Source organism: Canis lupus, chromosome 36, assembly GCF_048164855.1.
Source record: "Canis lupus baileyi chromosome 36, mCanLup2.hap1, whole genome shotgun sequence".
NCBI lineage: Eukaryota > Metazoa > Chordata > Mammalia > Carnivora > Canidae > Canis > Canis lupus.
Genome location: NC_132873.1, coordinates 5,281,544 through 5,297,532, shown reverse-complemented (window position 1 = coordinate 5,297,532; position 15,989 = coordinate 5,281,544). Strand labels below are relative to the sequence as shown.

The window sequence follows — 15,989 nt, the reverse complement described above, 5'->3', positions numbered from 1 at the left end:
CTAGGCACAATGAGACAGTTCGAGATGAATAAGGTGACCGTGGGCTAGTTACTTCAGTTCTCGCTCTGGTCCAATAGTGTTTAGGGCAAACTTTGAGGTCAGCATGTGAAAGCCTTGCCTGATACAGAGCCCAGCTGTTTATGGGGACTTTGCTGGGCTGCTAGGTGAGGAGGGCCTGCAGAGAGGTGGGAGCATGGGAGCTTTTGTCCTTGGAGGAAGGTGACCCACCCCAGGACAGACCTCCCCAGGGCTCCAGACTGTGTACTGGCCCCGTTCAGCATTCTAGATTCTATGGCTCTAACAACTTAAATAATTTTTATTACAAAAGGAAGAAAAGACCAAAACGTCCCCAAAATTCTCCCATGGGCTTCCCCCTCCGCGCCAATAAATAAGGTGGGGGAGACTGACCGGAGGGGGTTAGGGGGTCACGGTTCAGCAGAAGAGGGAGCTTAGCCTGGGCCGGGGCAGGAGGACATCCAGCCCACTCCCCTGGTCCCGGGTACTATGATCACATTGACTGGAACACAGAACTCTGCCCACTGACAGCAACAGTCTCTGGATGTGTCCCAAGGAGTGTGGCCAGGGAGGAAGGTCATGCCTCAGGATGGCCAGGCTGGCTGTCCCACCCTGCGGCCTTCTCAGTTCTGGGCAGCAGGCGTTGAGTCCAGCCAGCTCCCTGCTGGCACCCAGGGAATCTAGCAGCATCGACTGAGGTGTAAGCCCACCTAAGAGGGGCCTAAGACAGATGGAATGGGCCCTCCCCACTGGGGGAGGCAGGTATGAAAAATTAAAGTGAGACCTGGCTGGGTTGGCCCCATGGTGCCAGCCTCGAGGTCTTTAGAATAGGATAGACCAGCCCTTCCCAACCAGCTTAGCTTACAGCTCTGTCACTATATTGAGTTGGGGTGGTCGACGCTGGCGTGGCCTGGTCAAGTTGCAATGGTGTGTCTCTGTGAAAGAGGAGATGGTGGGAACCCTGCCCCCCAACTCAGATCCCTTCCAGGACTAGTGCCCTCCTGGCAAGGAGGACTTTGGACCAAATTAGGCAGTTGCAGGAGGGCAGCGAAGGAGTCTTTTCAGCTCCCTGGCCCGGCCATGCCCAGCGAGTGGAAGCTGCCCTCTTCCAACAAGAGCCGTCCCAGGCGGTAGAGCAGCTGGGGGTACCAGTGCACGCCCTCTCCCGGGGTCCAGCTGCCCCACGCCAAGCTGTGAAACAGTCGCAAGGGCCAAAAGGCCAACTGAGCCAGACGGTGGTCAGCCACAGCCGCAAAGCAGGAAGCCACCACATCCTCCACCACCAGTGTCCCGTGCCTTGTTAGTGGGGCGTAGGCTCCAAGGGCCACATGTGTGGAAACAGCTGCCACTCGGGCAGGCTGCAGGCCTGGCACCCCAGCCACCAGCACATACTGGCCAGGCTGTACTTGGCTGGCAAACGTGGCCCGGAAGTGGGCCGCTGGTTCTGTGTGGTTGTTGGAGGTGAAGAGCAGGTGGGCAGGCGTGAGTGCCAGGCGGCGCGGGGGGTCCTGAGTCTCGATGACCTGGAAGGCCCTCATCCTGTCTGGCTCGCGATCCAGGAAAATGAGCACGTCGCTGAAGGTGGGGTTCCCATCCTCCCCCATGGCCAGCACCCGGTCTCCAGGCCTCACGGCTGACAAGGCCACACGTGCCCCACTCTCCAGGCGCACCTGGGCTCCAGCAGGAAAGCAGCCACCTGTCTTGGCCGCAGCTGAGTGCTCTGTGGGAAGAAGGGACATGAAGGTGTTACTATCGTGTCACAGCACCCCTCCCCAGAGCTCCTCGCGCTCCCGGAGAGCCCCCATCACTGTATCCTGACTCTGCTCTTCACCTCCTCCCCACTGTCCCATGAAGCCTTGAACCCACTCCCCACCCCCCAGTCTAATCCTTTGCCAGTGAGAGTGGCGTATTGTGGCACCAAGACCTAGGAGTGAAAGGAAAGGGTCCTTCTGAAGGTCAGGTGAAGCCCCCGTCAGCTCTCAATCCTGACAATGCTGTAAAGCAGCCAGAGAGGCCGGGGATCAGCTGAGCCAGACGGTGGTCAGCTGTGACTCAGCTGCAGTCTTGTGGAGAAAACACTTAGCTCCTCTGGGGTCTGGATGTCCCATGATTTCTCAGTCCTTGCTCAGGCACTCCCCAAAAATTGCCCTCTCAGACGGACTCCCCAAGTTCTGTGCCACAGCTGGCCCTTGGAGTCCATAGAGAAGAGAGAGAGCCTCAGAGTGAATGGTCAGATCAGGGCATGGCTCAGTGGCAAGGGTAAAATCACCATCTTCGGTTCATGTGCTGGGTCCTTGTATGGGGACAGGACACAGGGGCATTGGGGAGTGGGGTGGAGAGCAGTGTTGGGGGCAGGAATAATGACAGAGGTGGCCACGTGGGGAGCTGCCACCAGGCCAGTGTTCGCTGGTGAAAGGTGGACGTGTCTTGAAGTAGATACAAGTGGCAGGAAAGTGCTGGAGGGGAGGGTGGGGACGGGGTCCCCACTGTGTGCCCAGGTGGGTTTGGGAATTGTTAGCAATGGGCCTGGTCTCAGTGTGCCAGGTCTTCAAGTGTGATTACTGCCTGGTGCCAGCGTGGAGGGCTGTGCCCGCAGCCAGGTGGGGCCAGACCGGCAGTCACGCAGGAACCATTTGAAGCATCCATGACTGAGTTCAGTGTAGGTGACAGAGACGCTGACAAGATCCGAGGGAGGGGCAGGGCCCCAGCGCCTGCCCATTCAGATCAACAAGGCGGCTAATCTGGGAAAATCCATTTTATTGAGTCCACTCTTTATTCTGGCCCTTGTCGCTGGCTTTGCCCCAAAATGTCCAGCTTCAGGGCCCTGAGGGAGAGGTTGGGGACGCCTGCACCTCCAGAGGAGCATACAAAGTGCCCTAAAGGGGCTGACCTGCAGCAGGGCTCTGGGCTCTGAATCTCTGGGCTCCTGGCTCCTGCTGAGGCCACTGCTGGTGTCTGGGCACACCCTGGCCCCTGGCCCCTGGTCCCGCCACCCGCCTCCATTCTGAGTCAGCTGAGTGGGGAGGCCATCTCTGTCACAGCCTGGCTTCCATCTGTCCAGCTCGCTCTGTCTTGCACCTCCTGTGGCAGGCTCTGGACTGTGGACCGCAAGGTCGACCCCCAGCCGCGCTGGGAGAGGGCCCTGTCTCCCTAGGCTCCTGCCATGAGCGCTACCAGACACGGGATGAGCAGGTGGTCACAAGCAGCAGCGGGGAGGGGGAGCGCCGGGGACGTCCTCTTCCCTGGGGTCCCCTCCTCCATCCCCTGGCCGGCCTCTTCACCTTCCTGGCAGCGGTGAGCCCTGTGCCTGCCCACGCCCTGCGGCCCCGGCCCCGGGCCCAGCCCCCAGGCAGCGGCTCACCAGACTTGACGGAGCAATGCACGTGGGCCTTGGACTCGTAATACACCCAGTCGAAGCCGGCCTCCACTGCCAAGCGCGCCAGCAGGCCGTACTTGTTGCGGTCGCGGTCCGAAGTGGTAATGTCCACCGCTCGGCCCTCATAGTGCAGCGACTCCTCTGAGTGGTGACCGTCCTCGTCCCAGCCTTCGGTCACTCGCAGCTTCACGCCAGGCCACTGGTTCATCACTGAGATGGCCAGAGAGTTCAGGCGGTCCTTGCAGCGCTGCGAGAGGAAGGCGCGCGGAGTTAGGGGGAGATGCTGGCCCCTGCGGGTGGAGGCGCTGCCTCGCCCGGCCTCTCCCAGGGCATCCGCTGGAGTTGGGAAACCGGGGAGGGTGCTCTGCTCCCATCTCGTAGGAACAAAGAGCCCTAACTTGCTTCCTCGCATTCTAGCATCTGGCTGTTCCAGGGACCTGGACCGCATGGTGGCGCCACAAATCTGGAGGGCGCAACGGGGAGGTGCACCCTTGGGCGACCTTCTCCGATAAGCGGCCCCTCCCTCCTGCGCGCTCTCTCCTCAGACCCAGGTACCGATCCCTCCGCAGACCGGGCTACACTTTTCCAGTGCCGAGTCCCTCCGTCCCACCGTGGCAAGGGAGCCCGAAACCGCCCTCCGCCCGCAGGGTGGGAGTGGTAGCGGAGCCGACTGCCTGCGGCGGGCCTGCTAGGCGTGCAAGGCCGAAGGTGCCCAGTAGGTGTCACCGTAGCCTCAGGGCTGAAGCCCCCCCGACCCGGGTGCCCGAGGCGCGGCAGGTGCAGAGCTCCCCAGGAGCGCGGGGGTGTGTTGGGGGGAAATCCTGGGCGGCGGGGATCTCTCGAGAGCCACAGAGTTTTCCTGCTGGGACTTAAGATCCCAAAGCGTCCTGCAACCTATCCGAGGATGTGGAAGCCCGGGAACCTGAAGCTGGTGGTAAGGTTAGCGCCTAGCCTGGCCAGAGGGTGGGGACGCGGAGCGCCTCCAGCTGCACCGGGCGCACCGGGCGATGATAATCCCAGGCAGCGTTTTCCCCGAGTCCAGAGCCTCCAGCACCTGTGCGCCGCCCCTATCAGGGAAGGGAGTCCAGAAACCCAGCCTCTGATCTCAGCGAGCCAGCTGCAGCCCTGGCCCACGTGGGGGTGGGAGTAGGGCCGCCCCTGGGGGAAGGACGGGAGAGCTCCGCCGTCTGTAATGACTCCCCGCCGGCCTGCAGCCCAAAGGACCCTGCAGTTGACCGGGGCGGGGCGAGCGGGAGAGGGGGCCCTTTCACAGTCCTCAACTCAGGTGTGAGGCTCCGCCTACCCCCCCACCTCGGGGAGCCCGGCCCCACAGACCCTTGGACTCGGGACTCCCGGGAACCAACGACGGCTACAGCCCAAGTCCTGGCCGGCCTCCGGGGAGCAGCCTCGCTGCGGGCGCTCACTGCCCGGGGAGGGAGCTCCGCGTGCTCCTTGCCTCCAGGCTTCAAGCACCCAAGTACGGCGGCCCCGCGGGCCCCCGCTCCCCGCCCCTCTCCCCCTCCCCCGGGTCCAGAGCCGGGGCGCGCGCTGTCAATGATTGCCCAGCCCGTGGCCCGGATCCTTATCTGCATTCCTCGGCGCCCGGCCCGGCCCGGCCACCAGCCAACCTTCGGCCCCGACACCGGCCGGCCAGCCCCGGCGCCAGGGCGCAGGCTGAGAGCTGTGGTGGAGCCGCTCTTCCCAAAGCACCTAGGGAGCGCGCTGCCTGCCTGCGGGGGAAGCCCCGGGAGACCCCTGAGGAAGGGGACCGTAGGTTTCCGATTCCCTGGGACCCCCACCGCGGAGAAGAAAGTCTGCTCCCCAGTGCGTGGGCTTGAGCCGGTCCTGTTGGGAGCTTGCCGAAACTGGCTAGCCTTAGCTCTGCTCCCTGCCTCTCCCGGCATCCTGGCGCTCCTTTTTCAACCCTCCCGTCCCCGCCACCAAGCCCAGGGATCCCCCAAGTTCAGTCCCAGATCCCGAAGTTCCCGGCACCCCACCCTTAACCGCAGCTGAGCCGCGCAGCTCCCGGGACAGACACGTGGGCTCGCCGGGCAAGTTCCCTTTCCCACCGCCTCCCGGCCCGACTCTTCCCGCGGTCCCCAACCCCGGACCCAGGGGGCACGCGACTCCAGGAGGGGCAGCGCAGCGGACCGGGAGCGCGCGGGGAGGAAAGGCCCTGTGCGCCCGCAGCTTCTTCGCCTCCGGGGTGCCGAAGGGCTTCGGGCTTCGCAAGGAGAGGGGCGCAGCGGTGCGGAAGGTTAGGCCAGCAGGGACTGCGGGGGTCCCGGAGGCGCAGGAGGCGGCCGGGTCGAGGTACCTCCGGGGGCCGCGGCCGGCCTCAGCGGCCGGCCCTCCGGGGCACAGGGGCTGCCGCCACCCGGCCGGGGCGCTCGGCAGCGGGGAGCTCTTCTCACGGCCTCCGCGGGTTCGCGGCTGTCCGCGCTGCCGCCGGGACCCCTGGCCGGCCCATCCTGGGCAGCAGGCGGCCGGGCTTGGCGAGAGGGGCAGGTGCCAGGGGGCGTGCCGGCCGGTCGAGAAAAGGTGCCAGGGGGGCGGGGAGGGCCGGGCAGGTGGCGGTGCTTCGGCGGCGGCGCCCTGCGAGGGCGGGTCGCGCTCACCTGGGTCATGAGGCGGTCGGCGCCCGTGTTCTCCTCGTCCTTGAAGATGATGTCGGGATTGTAGTTGGGGGTGAGCTCCTTGAAGCGCTCCGAGCTGCGCGCGATCTTGCCTTCGTAGCGCCCGCTGGCGCCCAGGGTCTTCTCGGGCACGTTGGGGCTGAACTGCTTGTAGGCGAGCGGCACGAGCTTGCGCGGCGGCCGCCGCCGGCTGCCCACCACCCGGCCCGGCCCGCAGCCCCGCGCCGCCGGCACCAGCAGCAGCAGCAGCAGCAGCAGCAGGCAGAAGCGCAGCCGGGGCCGGAGCCGGGCGGGAGACATGGCCGGGGAGCCCGGGCGGGCGGCGGGCGAGGGCGCCTGGGGGGCCGGTGGGTGGGCGAGGCGACGCGAGCGCTGCGGGGGCTCAGGCGTCCGGGTGGCTCCGGGGGGCTCCAGGCGGGGGCGCCATGGGCTGCGCGGCGCGGCGCGGGGCCGGCGGGACTCAGGTGCGGGGCGGGGGCCCGGGGCCCTGGCGGGTGGCGGCGCGCTGTCCCCCTCGGCGCCTCGACTCTGAGCTGCCCGGCTCGCCCGCCGCCAATAAATAGGCCGGCCCGTTTGTTTTGGCAACGCGGCGGCGGCGGGGGGCGGCGGGCGGCGGGGCTGCGGGCCGCCGGGCTGGGCTGGGCTGGCCGGGCCGGCGGGCTGGCGGGCCCCGCGGTTAGCGCCCCGGCCCGGCGGTCAGGCGGCTCGGGCGGAGCGGGAGCTGCTGCCGTCTGCGGCGCAGCCCGGGGCCGAGTGAGAGGGGAAATGGAAGAGATCCGGGCTCGGGCCCCGCGCAGACCGCACCCTACCCATGTCCCTGCCTCCTGTGCGCTCGACAGCGAACCTGCAGCAAGGGCGGCACAGCCTCCTCCCCCTCGGGCGGGCGGGCGGGCGGCCCCGGCACCAGCCAGCCCTCGTCCCGCTCGCTCCTCCGCCGTCCGCCCGCCCGCTGCCCTCGGCGCCCCCTGCGCTGCCCGAGTGCGCCCTCCCCGCCCGGACGCGCCCCACCCCGCCTGGGCCTCGCCTCTGGGCTCCCCGCGGCTCCGGGGTGCCCCGCCAGGCGCAAACCTCCGGGACAGGAGCTGCCACCCCCACAGAGACCGCAACCCACGGCGCGGCCGGACGCGAGGGGCGGGGGGCAGTGGCCGGACCGCACCGCCGCCTACGGTGTCCCCTGCGGGGAAGTAAAGCCAAGAGGCGGGAGGCCGCTCCTAACCTGGCGCCCCACCCTGGCCCTGGAGACGCGCCCTCTCGGCTCGGTGGACTGAGCTCTCTACCAGCCCGGTGCACATCCCACGGCCGCAGGGTGGGAAGCTGGGAGTGGGGCGTCCAGCCTCACCCAAGAGCCCGATAGGGGCTTTTGAGTTGGAAACACCATTAAAGCGAGCAAAATGAAGTTGCAAAGGGATGGGCCAAGGTGTAGAGAAGAGCAGCTAAATGGTGACCTCAACAGAATGCTGGAGGAACTGACCCCCGGCGGAGGCGACAGGGGCTTGCTAAGGGCCGCACCAACGACTCAGAACTGTTGGCATGCAGGACAATTACTCTCTCAATTCCACTTTATAAATTAAAAAGGAGAAAGGCTATACAGAGGCAGCCAGAGAAGTGAACATGGATTGTGTACGTATTTCAATATGTCATTCGAGAAAGCTGAATGAATTCGGGTTTATTCTGCTAAAACAAGAAAAGGCGAGTATGTTAAAAACAAATGCCACCATCACAACAAATGATATGATTTGGTTGCAATCTATCCTACAGGTTCAGTAGAAGTAGGAATAAAAAGGTTAAAAGGTTCTCATTCCAAGAATACTAACACGCTAAGTACCGTTTTACTGCTACGTGCCATATACACAGAAGCTATTAGACATTATTATACTAAGTATTCTACTTGCGTTGTCTCATTTAAACTCACAACCCCAAACAAGCTATTATTATTATTCCCAGTTTTCAAATGAAGGTTTTGAAGTTCAGAGAAGATACACAACTAGCTTCTGGCAGGGGACCAGAGAGGAATTCAAATCCTCTACCTTTATCCCCCCCCCCAGTCTGACCCCAGAGCCCCAGTCGTCCCCCCACCCCACCCCCGCACGTGCACAGGCTTCTATGTCTTGCAGAGCCAGTACAGCCAGGGTTTTGGATGGTGGTGAACTTTTCACGGATGTACTCACGTTTTCTCTGGATCAATTTTGTGGACGGAAGTTCAGAATTGAAGGGGACTCGAGAGAGTGCCTAATCTAAGCACTTCAGTTTTTTGGGGTTCAAAAACTATCCCTGCAATATTACCCACCCGCCTCCCTCTCTCCCACTCAGATTTCTGGGGCAGACTACTCAGCCAGGTCAGTACCTCTCTCAATCCAGACAAACAGGGGCCCTCTTCTTCTGGAGCTCTAAAGAAGACAATCCCATAGGATCCCAGGGTCACCTGTCCTAATGTGTTATGTAATAATTTTCTACAGAATCTTTGCCTTAAGTTCAGTGTCTCTTTCTTCCTCCCTCTCTAATGCAAATTCAACTCCTTTCCCTTTTTTCTGGCTTTAGAGATTAGGGCCATTATCCCACTTACTATCCCATAAACACGGTCTCAAAGAGTTGTTAAATTCACTTTCAACCTTCTTTTCTCCAAGTAAAAGACAATTTAAGATTCTCTTAGAGGCTCTAACTTATATCTGTCTGTTGACTTTGCCATTCTTCCTGTCATTTCTCTTCTGAAACTGGGACCCTGTTGAATACAAAGCTCTGGTAAAGATCTGATCCGGTGTCAAATAAGCACTACGCAGTGCTGAGGCAGCTTGGCATCTGGGGGTGCTCCGAAAGCAGCGACATCAGCATAACCTCTGTGGTTGAGATTGGGCTCCACCGAGTCTCACCCCTCCTCCCGCCTGGCTAACTTAGGATGGCGATCAGGTTGTGTACTGGGAGAGGCACATGGGGGGAGGGGGCTAACATTCATCAAGTCTTTTCTCCATGACACTTACCTTAAGCACTTAGTCAAATCTTCACAATCTCCCCTGCCCTCTGTGCTGTAGCAATTATTATTCTCATTTTACAAATCTACAATTCTAAGGCTCTCAGAGTGAAGTAGTTTGTCTGTGGTCCCACAGTCAAGTTTTGAACCCTGGAGCTTCTCCACTCCAAACTGAGTACTTTTTTCTCAAGACACAGTGGTGGTTCAAGATCTGAGTGTCAAATTTGGATCTGCATCAGTCTAGTAGCATTCAGTGCAGGGAGGGAGAGAAGAAAGCGGAGAGTGGAAGCATCGTAATTTCCATGGTAGTGATCCTGGAGCACTTTAAATCTGAATTGGGGCCTAAGAACCTTGGAGACATTTCTTGGTTCCCTATGTTCTTAGCTGCTCAGTAGATGTAGGGTAGCTTTTGAATGGGGCTAATCCATGAGAGGTGGCAAACGAAGCCTGGTTCTTTTTCTGGTCTCTGCCAGGCTCCTGCCTGTGGTAAAACTAAAGAACCAAAGTGTGCCACTCTGGGACCACCGATGGCCTGGAGTTTGATCAGCAGCAACAGAGCCTGATCAGGGCACCTCACATCTGAGTCCTGGGCCTATTGGTAAAATCACTTGTCTTCTCCCACCTTTAGACCACTTTTACTCCTCACTCATCTGGATTTTGGACAAAGTGAAATCTATTTCCTTGGATACTATGATTCATTTTTTGCTTACTAGAGTGAAAGTTGGAAAAATAGACTGGAAAGAAGGGGGGCGGGGAGGAAAATAACCATAGAACCTGATCATTAAAAATCTGTTGGGAGGGATCCCTGGGTGGCGCAGCGGTTTGGCGCCTGCCTTTGGCCCAGGGCGCGATCCTGGAGACCAGGGATCGATTCCCACGTCGGGCTCCCGGTGCATGGAGCCTGCTTCTTCCTCTGCCTATGTCTCTGCCTCTGCCTCTCTCTCTCTCTCTGTGTGACTATCATAAATAAAAAAAAAAAAAATTAAAAAAAAATCTGTTGGGACACCTGGCTGACCTGGCTGACTAGGTCGGTAAAGCGTGGGACTCTTGATCTCGGGGTCATGAGTTCAAGCCCCATGTTGGGTGTGGAGATTACTTAATTAAATAAAACTTTAAAAATTTTTACTATCTGCTTATGAGACTGCTATATGGGTATATTTCCTCAATCCTGAATTTAACACTATAGTACAAATATGGTATACTTATCACCATATATTCATATAAATGTATAAATGTATGTGTGTGTATATAGATGTGGGTATATCTACAGATACACACAGATACATACTGTGCTGGTCCATGCTTCTATACTCAACTAGTCTTTTTCCTCCTAATCATGCCACTTGACCAGATCAATCCTGCTCTAAATCCATGGGTGCTGAGCCACAACCAGACAAGTTTCAGGAATGCAGTTAGTCAAATATCTTCCAATGACTCAGCTCACAGGAGCCCTGGTTCATAGAAAGAGCACTAGGCCTGGAGTTGGCAGATTTGCACCTGAACATGGTCTCTGATACCTCCTACCTATGTGGCCTTGGGTAAGTCACTCGACTTCTCTAAATTTTAGTTTTCCCCTCTATAAAGTGAAAATCTTACCACTTACCTTGTAGGGTTGCTGAGAGGGTTAAAAGTATAAGCTGTAAAGTACAAGCCTTATGTGTCATTTGTTTTTATCCTCTGCTGGGTTCACTAGCAGCGGATAATGATTCCTATCACCTATCTAGGGGGAATAATATCCATCAGGATGCTCATGCATGTGTGTCCTGAGACAGTGCTGGGATTAAGAGGATTCTTTCTATTAGGGAGCATCTACTTTGTGCATACTAGTGTGATAGGCACATAAAGACAGAGAATGCAAACAGAAAGTAAAAGACACAGTTGTCCTCAAGAAATTTACTATTTAACCTTAAAAATAAATCATGAAAATAAAAGACAGTTACAAAGCTGTGAATGCCACTCATGAATGGGTACAGAATAATGCATTATAAACTAGATAAGTTGGTAGATAAGGGCCGAGAAGGGAATGGAATTAAGAAGCGATTAGCCTGGGATCTTCCTTCCCATTGGATTCGTCCCACTAGTTGTCTAAGTTACTTAACTGTTGAAACGTTTTCCATCATCTTTAGATCATTTTGACATCCGTTTCATAGCTGCTTCAATTCCATATGATGAAGGAGTTAGACCTCTTGAAAGAGATTGGTTTTGAAGGAGGGAAAGGAATGCCTGAAAAGAATGAAGAGGATACTCAGCGACAAGCAGTGGCCCAAGCACAGATGATGGTACCAGCGATAATGCAAACCCAAGCTGGATGATCCAGTAAAGGAGGAAACCCCACTGTGATCTGATGTAACTTTCACAATGGCCCTTATGAAATTGACACCATTATCTTCATTTTTACGAATGAGGAACTGAAGTTCAGAGCTTGTAAGTGAGGGAGTTGGAGTTGGAATCCAGACCGGTTTGACTCCATAATAATCCCGTTTCTTCGTGATTCCTGGGGCAAGCATGCTGGATTGTTGACCTCTGTTCGAGACACTCATTTTCTCTCTAAATCTAAGGGACTCTTTTGTTACCTTCATTTTGGATTTTTAAGACCTCATACTCTTTGACCATTTCCCCAACTGGTTGAGATCACTCTGACTTCTGTTAATTTTTTTCTTAAGTAGGCTGTTCGCCCAATATGGGAGTCAAACTCACAATCCAAGATGGAGTTCCAGGTTCTACTGACTGAGCCAGCCAGGCACCCCTCTACTATTGATCTTTTGAAGAGGTTAGCAACTCCACCAAATTTGGCGCATATACAGAGGTAGAAGCAGGCCTGTCTTTCAAGCCTCAGCTCAGTCCAGAACAACATATTTTGGAGATCCAATTAGAGCCACTCAAATGCTTTGAAAGCTGGCTATTGCTTAGAAATGGGAATGTCAAGTTACCTTCACCCTAACAATAAGCTCATTACAAGGCACTTCAGAGAGATTCAGGCATTAAAGACTTTGCTTTGATAACTTTGAAAAGGCAGGAAAAAGTAACAAAATTAGTTATAAAGGGAATTTCCCCCCTCAAATCAGAAACCAAACATTGTGGGAAACTCTTATAGATTGAAAGACATATATACAAATATATTTTTATATGAGTAATAACATGTGTATTAACAAAGTAGCCTTACTTCAACCCCACTGTCTCTATTTGGGAGGAAATTAGTTGCTTAAAGATAATCTTAAAAATACTCATTCAGGAAAGGGTACTACCCTTTTAATTCTCAAGCAATGCTCTTGACATGCCTGTTGGCTTTCTATAACTGGGTTTGGATTGGCCCACCCTCACTCTCTCACCAGTCTCTCTTGATACAGCTAGCACCCTAAGGATGCTGGGGATGTATAGCCAAAGAAGCAAGAAGGTATCCTGTTACATTTTAAAAAATATATAACTTGTGTTCTTAGTTTCTGCAAAATGACAACATCTTTCCGTTGTGGTTCTAGCTAATATGATGACATTCAACCCCTACTCTTGCCTTATGCCTGGTTGCTCCAAACAAAAAAGATTACATTCACTTATGTTTACAGGTTTCTAAAACCACTTCAAGATACTGCCGGTGTGGAGGGGTATGTGTGTGTGTGTGTGTGTGTGTGTGCGTGTGTGTGATCATCTTTCTGCATATATTCACTCCACAAGTATTTTTGAGCACGTATCAAGTGCCAAACACTGCAAGAGATGCTTGGGATGTGGGAGAACCAGAAACACAAGGCAAAGATTCCTGCCCTTATGGAGCTGTAGTCTAGTGGGGAAGCATTAGGAATACTGACAATTAAAAATAATGGAAATGCATGATGTATCAGGGGAACCCGAAGGATCATCTGCAAACCGTAAAAGGGAGGAAAGGGATTGAGTGGGCAGCCAGCTTGTGGGGAGGGTGTGAGGTTGGGAGGCGGGTCACTGGTAAGTAGGGTGGTCGGTGGAGGTCTCACTGGGCGTGACTTCAGCCAAGACCTGAAAGATGTGAGGTCTTCAACCAAGCAGATGTCTAGGGAAGAACATTCTAGGCAGAGAGAACTGCATAGAGCAACGGCCTTATGTGCTTGCATATTAAGGAAATAGCAAGGAACCCAGAGTAATTGAAGATGAAGCTGGGGGAAAATGGAGGAAGCGTGGCTTTCTATTTGCTGATCATAAGTATGATCGTCCAACTATTTATAACGCTCATACCCAAGATAATTTACCCTTTAGAGAGATTTATGTTTGACATGTAAATATGGACACAATATAGTCAAGTAGGAATAAAAGCAGATAATAAAACAGTATTTGTATATATGATTCTTTTAAACTTAAAAAAAAAAAAAAAGAGCGACCTAGGCATGGCTTTCACTTTCTACTTTACACAGTTCAAAAAATCTATCCCTTCACTAGCATCTTTGGATTGCGGGCTTCTTGAAAACAGGAGCTGGCCACACAGCAAGTAGCATAATGCCCCTGTTGATGGGGATGCTGGTGAGTAAGCCCTCAATATATACAAGCTTTGAATTAATGCATGTTTAATTGTGCCTGCTTCTTGTTGAATATGGGTTTTTCTATCTCATTCCTGACATACTTCCTACAAACCTGTGCCTTTCTTTGAATTCCTTTGTAATGTTTTGGAACTGCCTTGTTGGACTTTCCCATTCACGGTCCTAGATATGTAGGGCACAAGGTTTAACCAAACAACCTGGCTTCTTACATCTCCCTTCCTGATCAGAAATACAGACCGTCCTCTGGAGCTTCCATTGGGGATCTTTCTTCCCACCGAATTCTTTCCACTAGCTGTCCCACTTACTGAATGGCTAAAATGTTTTCCATCATCCCTAGATCATCTTGATATCCAGTTTCATACCTGCTTCAATTCTCTCTGATGACGGCCATAAGGGTGGTTTAAGATTCCTATCCAGAAGCATACATACCTCTTAGATTCTTACTCCCAAGAACTATTTTCCAGATGTCTTTCTGGTGGGAAACTCAGCTTCTACCAAGCAGTTCCTGCTTTAAAATAGCTTTGGTGAGGGGTGCCTGGGTGGCTCAGTCTGTTAAGTGTCTGCCTTCAGCTCAGGTCATGATCTCAGGGTCCTGGGACGGAGCCCTGTGTTGGGCTCTCTGCTCAGCGGGGAGTCTATTTCTCCCTCTCCCTCTGCCCCTGCCTCTGCTCGTGCACTCTCTTTCTCTCTCTCTCTCAAATAAATCAATAAAATCTTTTAAAAAATAAGTAAAATGGCTTTGGTGAATTACCCTGAATTACCACATAGCACCCTAAGTGAGAAAAAGTGAGTAACATCAAACGCTCCCTCCTGTTGTTCCATCCTCGCCCTATATGAACTGATTAAATATAGTTTCATTTGGCACAATTCTTCTGTTTTCATTCTTCAAATCCTAAAAATGCACCTACACTTTGACCGTTCAATAGTCCAAGGTGCTGGATCTGGGCCTCACTGTACTTCACCTCATTGACTAGTGACACCTCCAAAAGCAGGATGGCTGCAACTTGTGCCCAGTGCATCCTGGGTGCGTGACAGCCATGTACAAACTCAAAGGTGGCCATTTCTCACGCCAGGTGCCCTGTAGTCTTGCAAGAGGACAACGTCATCTGCCTTTGGCAGAATGTACCACCGTGTTAATTTTCCCTTTAGCACAATCCAGACACTGCATCTTCTTTTGATTCCAAGTGCCATCGTGCAGGCTGTCTATTCCTTCTGTCCTCTTACTCTAATCATGTAAATTATCCTGCCACATTGAATTGGTATTTATTAAGGAGAGCAACACAATGAACATAACCACTAGCAGAAAACCCCTCCAGTTGAGGTATCAGTATCACCTCCATACGTCATCAGAGTATTACTCTTTACATGGCCGTCATATCAGGTTACTAACGAAACAGAAATCCTTGTTGGCAATTCCTCTTCCCCCAACCAGGGCCTTCCTACTACTCTCGTATGTGACACAGGAACCACTGGTATTGCTGTGTGCCCTGGCAGGACCAGGCAGCAGTCATAAATGAAACTGGCAGTCTTGCCTCCTCATGTGGCAGCAGGTCTTTTTGTCTTGAACAAAGGATCTCATTACCCCCCAGAACCTCAGCAGTATTGCTCTTGACCCCTGACGACAGACCTAGACCCTGCAGGGCTTCCCCCTATTACCCCCACCCCGCACTCCGCCCAGCAGCTCCAACCCTGTACACCACCCTGCTTACCCTTCAAGGCCTGGGGTGGTAGGGGGAAAGCAGGATGGAGGGCTAGTCAAGAGGATTACCCTTACCCTACTCCATTCTCCCTTCTCCTGTCACCGATTTCTGACCGGCTGTCGATCCTATCAGGGGTCCATAAAGCGAGGAGGACTCTGGCCCGGGAGAGGGGGGTAGGGGTTAGGCAAACAGGCCAGGGAGGCAGTTGGTTGAAGTTTAACCACAATATTCTTGGTCTCTATTGTTTTGAGTGAGGCCCAATATTTCCACAGCAGGATTATAGGATCTGATTAACCATGTTAGACAACAATGCCGAGCTGGGATGGGCTTCCCCTTCCAGCTGCCAATATGAAAAAGTAAATATAACACCCAGATTTCAGAAGGGACTCCCAGCAGCCCCCAAGCCCTACTCCCCAATTCTAGCCCTGCTTCTGTTCTGGGTCCCAAAGTGAGGGGAGGAAGAGTGTGGCACTGCATGCTCCTTTAACTCCTGGCCCTTGGCCCAGCAGGACAAGTAATCCTGGCACAATCTTCCCAGGTGAGTCAATGGCTGTGTGCTCCCCACACCCTGGAGTCCTTCCAGCGCCTCTTCCGGGTTCCCCTAAGCTGGCCCAGACTCTCAGGAACCCATGAGAGTTAGGTGCTGAGAGGCTAGCACTCATTCAAAGTGTCCAGGAGTGTAGAAAGCACAGCAGAACCTGCTGGGCTCCAGGAGAGAAAAACCAAGGGCAGGTAGGACTTAACAGCTTGCAAGAGCAAATGAGCCTTTCTGGAATGCTTTGGTGCCACCTAATGACT

General features: G+C 54.7%; 1 protein-coding gene and 2 long non-coding RNA genes across 4 annotated transcripts; 1 reads left to right on the top strand and 2 right to left on the bottom strand.

Moving 5' to 3' along the window:
- Positions 1 to 296: 296 nt before the first annotated feature.
- On the bottom strand, positions 297 to 6,327 carry IHH (Indian hedgehog signaling molecule). Its single transcript, XM_072813551.1, has 3 exons — positions 6,010 to 6,327; positions 3,377 to 3,638; positions 297 to 1,735 (listed from the first exon to the last, which is right to left on the bottom strand). Exons 1-3 carry the CDS (start codon positions 6,325 to 6,327, stop codon positions 1,077 to 1,079), a joined length of 1,239 nt encoding a protein of 412 aa, XP_072669652.1. The 3' UTR covers positions 297 to 1,076.
- LOC140625865 (uncharacterized) lies at positions 5,966 to 14,305 on the top strand. The gene is made up of 3 exons (XR_012025142.1): positions 5,966 to 6,079; positions 10,344 to 10,530; positions 11,119 to 14,305. It is a non-coding gene; the product is annotated as an uncharacterized lncRNA (long non-coding RNA).
- Positions 10,871 to 15,434, bottom strand: LOC140625866 (uncharacterized). Of its 2 annotated transcripts, none has more exons than XR_012025143.1 (2): positions 15,201 to 15,434; positions 10,871 to 11,215 (listed from the first exon to the last, which is right to left on the bottom strand). It is a non-coding gene; the product is annotated as an uncharacterized lncRNA (long non-coding RNA). The 2 variants fall into 2 exon arrangements; XR_012025144.1 differs by having other exon boundaries at positions 15,266 to 15,434.
- Positions 15,435 to 15,989: the final 555 nt, after the last annotated feature.

Bases quoted from the DNA above. Each gene is read 5' to 3' on its own strand.
- IHH (XM_072813551.1), bottom strand. From the start codon at position 6,327: ATGTCTCCCGCCCGGCTCCGGCCCCGGCTGCGCTTCTGCCTGCTGCTG. The intron at 3,639-6,009 runs GTGAGCGCGACC...TTCCTCTCGCAG, and splicing joins CCGACCGCCTCATGACCCAG to CGCTGCAAGGACCGCCTGAA. The intron at 1,736-3,376 runs GTGAGCCGCTGC...TTCTTCCCACAG, and splicing joins GCATTGCTCCGTCAAGTCTG to AGCACTCAGCTGCGGCCAAG.